This window comes from Musa acuminata, chromosome BXJ3-1, assembly GCF_036884655.1.
Source record: "Musa acuminata AAA Group cultivar baxijiao chromosome BXJ3-1, Cavendish_Baxijiao_AAA, whole genome shotgun sequence".
NCBI lineage: Eukaryota > Viridiplantae > Streptophyta > Magnoliopsida > Zingiberales > Musaceae > Musa > Musa acuminata.
Genome location: NC_088349.1, coordinates 21,055,126 through 21,064,946, shown reverse-complemented (window position 1 = coordinate 21,064,946; position 9,821 = coordinate 21,055,126). Strand labels below are relative to the sequence as shown.

At 34.9% G+C, this 9,821-nt stretch overlaps 1 protein-coding gene across 1 annotated transcript; it reads left to right on the top strand.

Annotated features, from left to right (window-relative positions):
* Window positions 1-2,998: 2,998 nt before the first annotated feature.
* On the top strand, window positions 2,999-4,183 carry LOC135629428 (acidic endochitinase-like). The gene has a single exon (XM_065136755.1). The coding sequence runs from the start codon at window positions 3,076-3,078 to the stop codon at window positions 4,045-4,047; it is 972 nt and encodes a 323-aa protein (XP_064992827.1). The 5' UTR covers window positions 2,999-3,075; the 3' UTR covers window positions 4,048-4,183.
* Window positions 4,184-9,821: the final 5,638 nt, after the last annotated feature.

The following is a 9,821-nucleotide window of genomic DNA, read 5'->3' as shown; positions in this document are numbered from 1 at the left end:
GTATATTGTCTTCCTTGGTGCTAATTTAATCAGTTGGAGTTCTAAGAAACAAAAGACAGTTGCACGGTCTATATCTGAAGTTGAATACCGTGTCATCGCCATTGCTACTATAGAACTCAATTGGGTCACGAATCTGCTCAAGGAACTTGATATCAACTCTATCTTTACTCCTACAATCAATATATTATGATAATGTCGGAGCTACCTACTTGTGCACCAATCTAGTGTTCCACTCACGCATGAAACACATCGCCAGCGACTTTCACTTCATGCGAGATCAAGTTGTCAGACATCAACTACGTGTTTCTTATGTACATATGGTTGATCGACTAGCAAACTCACTTACGAAACCTCCCGTCCATAAACTATTTTCATTACATCGGTCCAAGATCGGTATCTTTAACAGAAACACCATCTTGAGGGAGCATGGTAGCAGATAAGATTTTTTTCAACTATATAAAAAAATTTATCTGTTGAGAAAAATCTTTTCTTCTAGCTCGTATAAATAGAAAATATATTAATAAACTTTAATTAGACTTTGTCTTCAGTTTCACTAATCACCCATTAGATGCCGATGCATGAGCTGGGCCGGGCCTGCAGTCTTCCCGTGAGCGCAAGCGTCAGAAACGCAAATAACAGCAGCGAAGCTGGCGATCGGATCGCCATAGTGAATGAGGAGGCTATCGGTCTGTCTCTCTCTCTCTCTCTCTGTTAGGCACAACCAAAGGCAAGCTTGTGGTGGTCTGTCATCAACAAAGCCATGCGACATGGTTATATAGGAAAAAGTGGGTGATGAAGCTGACGACGTCTGTGGATGCGCGAATTAATGCTTTCCAGAGACTGGCATGTCACAGTGTCTCACCGTGTTATTTTGTATCTGTTTTGATTTAAATTCACGTACGGATCACAGTACCTCGTCCTGTGTCATCGGTTCAATAATAAACATAATAATTTGCGTAGCACTCACAAATAAAAACCAAAACGACTAAAACGTGGCGTTCCAAATGGACGGCCATGAAATTTGCAATGCCTTGTTAAGACATTAACCTTCGTTCAAATGATAATAATTTACACATCAGTGACTAAACGAAGACGCACGTGACGTTCCAAATGGACGGCCGTGAAATTGGATGGACCATTTTGGACACAGCTCACGGGTGCTTTATCTACAAAATGCCAAAAGAAGTGTGGCCGCAATAATCGAAGTGGTACGGGGTTTCTCCGACCAAGAATGATGGGTCATTTGTCCAGCAACGACTTGTTCGACCCTCCGCATAAAATTTAACAAAAAGAAAAAAAATATTTTTTTTTCACGTGAATTATGGGTCGTTTATCCATGTGTTCGACCCTCCGCATAAAATTTAACAAAAAAGGAAAAAAAAAATATGGGTGACCTGACTGTCCCCATAAATTTTTCACGTTCGATATATCTTTATGTACATCGGTTGGCCTAATCCATATGATTTCGATACAAATTTATATATTGATGCTCAATATGGGTCAACATTGTTCAGACCAAATACAAGAAAAAAAAATGCAAAGCATAAGAAGAAAAAAAAGAAAAAAAAAGTAGAAGATGAAGAACAAACCATATTGATATCAGAATGAATGAGATGATGGCGATGATATAGAGGAGACAACAACAACAATGATATCGATAGAGAAAGGATGAGAGAAAATGCATAAGGATAGAGAAAATATATGAGGAGAACAAAGAGAAAATAATTGACAAAAACTATCAATATAAAGAATGATATATAATAGTAAGCTACATCAAAGGGTACATTTGATACATCAATTATATTGTGTAATAAGTCTGATACGAATAGGTATCGAATGTGAAATGAAAAAAAATTTGATCATGCATCAATTTATTATCGAACTAGTAAATTCCAATCTATGATGATCAATATGTCTAGTATTTAAAAGTGTTAAGTCAGTTTAGTTATAAAAACTTTCACATTCGAATTCAGATTTTGTCACTTATCTTTTCAAAAAAATCTAGTATTGATAAATTTAAGATGGTAAAATTCAAATATAGTAATTACACAAAGAAAACCCATGCAACATGGATAAATGGTATTACTGAAAATAAAAAAATACTGTAATGCAGTAAAAATCATTATATTATAGTATTTTCTGGTATTATTAAAAATATTACAACATCATATAAAAATAATATAACTGAGCCGATTTAGAGATAATTTTTATACACCATCGATGAACATGTAGGTAGAAGGTGGGAACAAATACGAAGTGACTCAGCATTTGCTTCACGAACATACTTATCATTTTTTAAAAATCTTTTCTTCTCTCTCTCTCTCTCTTTTAGATTTTATGCGGAGGGTCGAACACGTCATTGCCGGACAAATGACCCATCATTCGCGGTCGGAGAAACGCCGTAGCACTTCAATTATTGCTGCCACACTTCTTTTGGCTTTTTCGTGGATAAAACATCCGTGAGGTGTGTCCAAAAATGTCCATCCAATTTCACGGCCGTCCATTTGGAGCGTCGCGTGCGTCTTCTTTTAGTCACTGATGTGTAAATTATTATCATTTGAACGAAGGTTAATGTCTTAACAAGGCATTGCAAATTTCATGGCCGTCCATTTGGAACGCCACGTTTTAGTCGTTTCGGTTTTTCTTTATGAGTACTATGCAAATTATTATGTTTATTATTGAACCGAGGGACTCGTGGGTTAAATCTGACATAGGACAAGGTATTGCGAGCGTGCGTAAAGTGAGTGAGTCATGTTCCTGTCACACATTGATTGGCCGAACACGCATCCCTTATCCAAAGCCAGTCTTCTCAACTCTTCTAGCATATCCGTCTCTTTTTTTTATTATTTTTGGATGAATTTAAATCAAAACAGATACAAAATAACACGCTGAGACAATCTGACATGCCAGTCTCTGGAAAGCATTAATTCGCGCATCCACAATACGTCATCGGCGTCATCACCCACTTTTTCGTATATAACCATGTCGCATGGCTTTGTTGATGACACACCACCACAAGCGTGCCTTGGGTTGTGCCTAACAGAGAAAGAGAGACCGATAGCCTCCTCATTCACTATGGCGATCCGATCGCCAGCTTCGCTGCTGTTATTTGCGTTTCTGATGCTTGCGCTCACAGGAAGACTGCAGGCCGGGCGCAGCTCGTGCATTGGCGTCTACTGGGGACAAAACACAGACGAGGGAAGCTTAGCAGATGCTTGTGCCACAGGCAACTACGAATACGTGAACATCGCCACCCTTTTCAAGTTTGGCATGGGCCAAACTCCAGAGATCAACCTCGCCGGCCACTGTGACCCTCGGAACAACGGCTGCGCGCGCTTAAGCAGAGAAATCCAGTCCTGCCAGGAGCGTGGAGTCACGGTGATGCTCTCCATCGGAGGTGGCGGGTCTTATGGCCTGAGTTCCACCGAAGACGCCAAGGACGTGGCGTCATACCTCTGGCACAGTTTCTTGGGTGGTTCTGCTGCTCGCTACTCTCGACCCCTCGGGGATGCGGTTCTGGATGGCATAGACTTCAACATCGCCGGAGGGAGCACAGAACACTATGATGAACTTGCCGCTTTCCTCAAGGCCTACAACGAGCAGGAGGCCGGAACGAAGAAAGTTTACTTGAGTGCTGCTCCGCAGTGTCCTTTCCCGGATTACTGGCTTGGCAACGCACTCAGAACAGATCTCTTCGACTTCGTGTGGGTGCAGTTCTTCAACAACCCTTCGTGCCATTTCTCCCAGAACGCTATCAATCTTGCAAATGCGTTCAACAATTGGGTCATGTCCATCCCTGCGCAAAAGCTGTTCCTTGGGCTTCCTGCTGCTCCTGAGGCTGCTCCAAGTGGTGGCTACATTCCACCCCATGAGCTCATATCTCAAGTTCTTCCGATCCTAAAGGATTCCGACAAGTACGCAGGAATCATGCTGTGGACTAGATACCACGACAGAAACTCCGGCTACAGTTCTCAAGTCAAGTCCCACGTGTGTCCAGCGCGTCGGTTCTCCAACATCTTATCTATGCCGGTGAAGTCTTCCAAGTAAACCTGAACGGCGTAGATGATCGGTGGTCGAAAACTCCGATCATCATGGGTCCCCCATCGTATCCGTGCGTGCTACGTATGGTGTTTCGCTTGTATGTGGTCTTTTCAATAATATAATAAGGGGGTGGTTTTACGTATCCATATTTTCCATGTTCGAAAACAGTATATTTGCTGCCCCTTCCAAATTTGAAAAAGATAAAATAAATAAATAACTAAAAATATCCTCTCTTTTTTTTCTTTCGACAAATATATAACTCTTAACTTTCCCAATTGTTTAAGCAAAAGATATAAATTCTGAAGATCAATATGCTACCGCTTAAGATGCATACTTCCACTGTTAGGGAAACATATTCAAATATCAGTAAAGAAATACAATTTTGAGAAGCAAAGGTAGATCAATAAGTAAATACACAACACAACTCTATTAATTGTTATACTAACTTGGTAATTATTACATACTCATACCTATATTTATAAAGAAAATTAACTAATTTTACTATATACTTTAACTATAACCGACATAAATATTTCTTTTTTTGTTTTTGTTGCACAACAATTATGGTAGCTAAGCTGGTGACTCTACAACTAATTAACCAACTTCACTAAGTCGATCCTAAAATAAAGTGACATTCGTTTGATGTAATTTATGTTGTGCCCATGATTTTAGATCATCGAGAAAATTAAATAACTTATCATTATCATAGATGTCTTGTATGTTCAATACCAATGTGGAGAACTATTTTACATAGTCGAGAATCAAAGTACTTTGATATAGTTATCTCATCTTCCTTTTTGATATGAACTAACTGAATTCTCAACTCCCAATTTAAGTCCTATATATCCATTCAATATCAATCTTGTTGGATCTCTTCCCAACATATTCATCACTAAAGTTTTACCTCTCTATTCAGATATATGGTTACTATCAATACTTTACTTTCTTCATAATCGAGCCTAGTAGTTCAAAAGTACTATTCATATCAAATAAAATAATTCTCGAGCTTCTTTGCATCCCTAATATCCCCTTAGCAATACAACTCAAGTGCTCTAAAGTTTTGTGACCGAGTGTTGCTCCATCCATATTAAGAACCCTCGTGAGCAATATAATCTTGAGCGTGAGTTTCATTATGACTTCGAGTAGGTGCCGCATGAAATCTTTGGTGTTTTCCGTTAGTCGATCTACTTAGAACTCAATATTGTCGATTTGAGATTTCACCTCCTTAGCAAGTTCTCTATCCCAAAAAATCTTTATTGGCCTTAGTATAGTTTTTCTATACTCACTTCGAGAACATCGTTTCTACAGGTATAAGCCTTTCCTTATAGCGTTTTTTTTGTTGATGCTTTAGATTATGTTTTCTCTACTCACGGAGAATAGCCAGCTTCTTGCTCCCTATTTTTACTATCGTACTCCTCTTGAGTGACTTCAACAACTTGAGAGTGAGTTTGCACTTACAGGCCCCCCTTGTAATTGCTTAGAGCAATGGTCTGATTTGCCCCGTCTTGTTCGATTTACCATGGTGCTTAGCCATAGTAAGATTGAGAACTTTCACTATTTTCTCATGTTGCTTGCCTACTCTAATACTACAATGCCATGGATTTAACTGAAATTGCCTAAGTCATTAGACACCATTATGTGTGGGCAAGTCCTATGCCACCTATGTGATCTAGGGTGTTGAGATGATTGACATTTTACATTGCACTATAGCCTATAGAAAATAAATCATGATACATAAAAACTAGGTTATTTTGGATAGTTTTGCTTATTCTAGTGAGCAATCATTTTGTAGTTATATAAACTATTCCTGTTTATAATTTTCAAAGAAAAATACACAAAAACAAAACAAATGAATGATGTTTGGCAATATACTTGTTGAGGCACCCTAGTTGATTTGTATTAACATATGTTTAGCATCACAATATTAAAGTTTAAAATTAAAATATTAAATTATAATTAACATAAAAATTGGATATACTATCTTATCGAACGCCATCCAGTACCTTCTCACAATATGAAATAAATTATAATATATAAAAATATTTTTCTTAAAGTCCAACACGACGAGGTGCTAATGAAATTTTCTATTCAGAAATATGAAATCGATCCATCTATCAAAATTTATTTGATAGCTTGGGTTGAACATCAAAGTCCCTACTTATTGATATTATTTTTATATTAAAAATAATAATAACCAAAATAATTAAATATATTAGAAATACATAATTTAGTAAGAGATGATAAAACGATATTACCTAAAAACATGTTATAATAATTGTATTTCCGTAACATTAGCAAAGGATCTTATTGTAAATACAAGAATTATAGTGACTAAATTGCAAAAGTACAAAAGAAAATAAAAGGTTTTTTTTTTGCCCTACTGCCTCTCTCCTCGCATAATCACCTCTCCCTTGTACAAGAGGCTTCAGTGAGGTGAAATCAAGCAGAAGACAAGGGGGAAAGGAAGATTAGAAGATAAAAAGAGGGAGAGGAAGAAGGAAAGAGAGAAGATAAGGAGGCAATTGGCTGTAAGAACAGAAAGGCAGAGAAGAACAGAAGAAAAGGAAAATAGAAAGGGACGAAGGAAGAAAAAGAGTAGAAAGGAAGGAAGTGGAGAGAAAGAAAAGAGGAAAAAAAGAAGAAATAGAGGATCGGGTGTGAGAATAGGGTGGGGTTTCTAAAGATGAGGAAAACGCGATGATAATCTAAGTTGTAAATGAATAGTATTTCTGATTATTATATCTGGGACGACAAGAAAGTGCACCTTTCGTGGATGTCTTTCTGGATATTATTAGATTATGATATCTTCATGAATGGAGATGTGATCGATACATTCCATTGTCATTGCATCAAAAATTGTCAAGTCCTGTGCATCAATTGTTACAAGCATTATTGTAATACCACCAACCCAGCAAAGTCGAGGATGGTACAACACCGCAATCCTATTGGTTGACCTACAAGAATGCAAGGCCACAACCATAACAAATAACTCTCACAATATAATTATTATATAATTCAATTCATAATTAATCAATCTACAGAACATTAATAACATAACTCAATCCATAATTAATCCTCTCATTTGGACATTCAATAGATTCAACAACTCCTTAAAAGTCACAACATCCCAATCTAAATCTATCTAGATAACATATATATACAAACTAATCTCAATGTACAATGATCTCAATAAAATAATTATATAATTCAATTAATAATCGATTCTATCATATTTCTATTGTGCACTCTGAAAAATTTAAAGATGATCATTCGAGTAAACCACAATTCAATAAGCACTATAACTCATATGCTAGTCAAAACTTATCATAAATATTTACTTTCATTACAACATATGAATTCTTTATGCATTCAAAATATGTATGGATATCAAATACTTTCCTTATGCTCGTACGAAAAATTTAAATTTTATATGTATTTTAAAATCATGACTTATTAACATAAAATATTTGAATATCATATCTTTCCTCATATTTATACAATTTACAAAACCTTTGTTTCATTTACATTTCAAATCATAATTTGTTAATAATACTTTTCAAAGTAACATATATTTTTCAAAATGAAAGGATAGATATAACTAATTTCACTTATCAGAGAATCAAACATTATAGTACAAAAACTATCGTTAATTTTTATTAAATAAGCATAAAATATAACTAATGATTCATAAACATAAATATAACTAATGTGTATATAATAGAAGTCGTAGTATATACTACAACTCTCATGATATATATAACACATATCACCCTATGTCACAGTTAAAAAAAAAAAATAGTTTTTAAATAAATATCAATGCATAACCCTCGTTCGTAGGGCCTAGATGATAGTCATATTGACTAGACAACTATAAGTAAAAACAATATAACAATGACCTTCTTACAAGACAAGGTGTTTTAACAAATCCTTTTACCTATCATTTCAAAGCTAATGCAATTATATATCATCTAAAATTAATAATAATTAAATATTTTTAAATATAGTATTAAGTGAATATTTAGCATAAAACCATAAATGCTTGTAAAAAATTTCAAATCATATACTTCTCTAAATTATATATATTTAAATCTTTTATAATATTTTTGAATAACAAAATTTTATAAATTATGTAAATCACATGCATCTATAATTTCTAAACCTATACATCAATATTTTCAAAAATAGGTTAGACAAAATAAATCAAAATAAACCAATTTCCTACTAACGTTGACAATGCCAAGATACAACAACAAATTCAATGGGGGAGATGCACATTGCCTACGAAATCAATGGGAATAGGAACATAAACAACCAATACAATGTTTTGAAGGTCACCACCGGTAGAAACAAACAAAATTCATTCAAGTATTCTGAAAAAAGGCAAATGTTGTTTTAGGGTATTTTCACATTCGTCTTTTTTTTTTTTTCACATCCCGTGATAGGAATGTAGAGGCTCTCGGAGATTAGAGTTTCGAGGGGTTTACCATTTTAGGCATTAGAAGATAGGAAGGAGAGGGAAAACCTAAGGAAATGATAAATAAATCTAAACAAAGTAAACAAAGTAAAGAGAGGAGAAATGCTTGTCGGATTTCCTCTATCAAGAGAAGAGGAGATGGGAGCTGGTTTTGTCGAAACCGAAACAAAGGGATAAGAGGTGGAGGGCCACGAGGGGACATCATTGACAACTCCTGCGTGAGAGTTTTGTTATTAGTTGAGGTGCATGGGATGTTACAATAAAAGCATATGTTCAAGAGGAAATCAAAGTCGAGAGCAAAAGAGCCTTGGGAGAGAGGTAGAAGGATTCAATTGAAAACAAGAGAACTTGAAGAGCTAGTCAGTATAAGCTAAATTGATGGGGTCCAACTAGTCGATAGGGTCTTTCGATCGATCGATAACAATGACAGGAAAAGAGGGGGGACAGTGATTTCAGGAATAGTTTTGGTATCTTAGGTTTTATGAGTGATTGTTTGGGAATATGATAAGGGAGGTATCCTTTGAAAAATATCTAAAAAGAAGATATATTTTTTTTAGGAAATACGGTGAACGTAGAAACTTTTAGAAGCAATTACTTCTAAAAGAACTCTCGTGTGACTTGTATAATCTCAGTGAACGTAACATTCTAAATCCAATATAATCTCGTGTGATTTTTATTAGTAATATTTTTTATATTTTTAATATTATTTTAAAAAAATTAATATTATAAGTTTTTTTTTTTCTGTAAATAGATATAAATATTTTTTTGTCTCTTTGTCCTTCTTCACCATCATTATTAGAGAGGCATCGGAATGACGTTGGATGACAAAATATCATTGGGCAATATTCTTATCCACCCATTAAATCGTCAAATGACATTCATCGAGTAACATTAGATGAGACGATAAAATGGTGTCAATAGGATTCTAGTGGATGAATTAGGGGGTGTAAAAAAAAAATGGACCTATGTAACATGGATAAATGTGATGAAATAAATGAATAAAATATTATATTATTTAACAACTAAATTGAAAGATAATTGAATAGTAAGGATAGCGTGAAGATTATGAAATTTTAAAAATCAAGACAAATGTTAAAAGAAATAAATATAATTTTGTTTAACCTCTGAATAACTATCTAACATTTTATTTATCAGTTAGTTGTCTCACTCAATCTAAAACAAGCTTCAACTTTCATTTCTAGGACATAATGTCCCTTATAAAAGGGCGAATTATGAGAAAAATGCTTTTTTCATATTTCTGTTAGAAAATATTTCTCATTTTTAGAATTACTTGACATAGTATTTT

Coding starts and splice junctions, on each gene's coding strand:
- LOC135629428 (XM_065136755.1), top strand. CDS start 3,076: ATGGCGATCCGATCGCCAGCTTCGCTGCTGTTATTTGCGTTTCTGATG.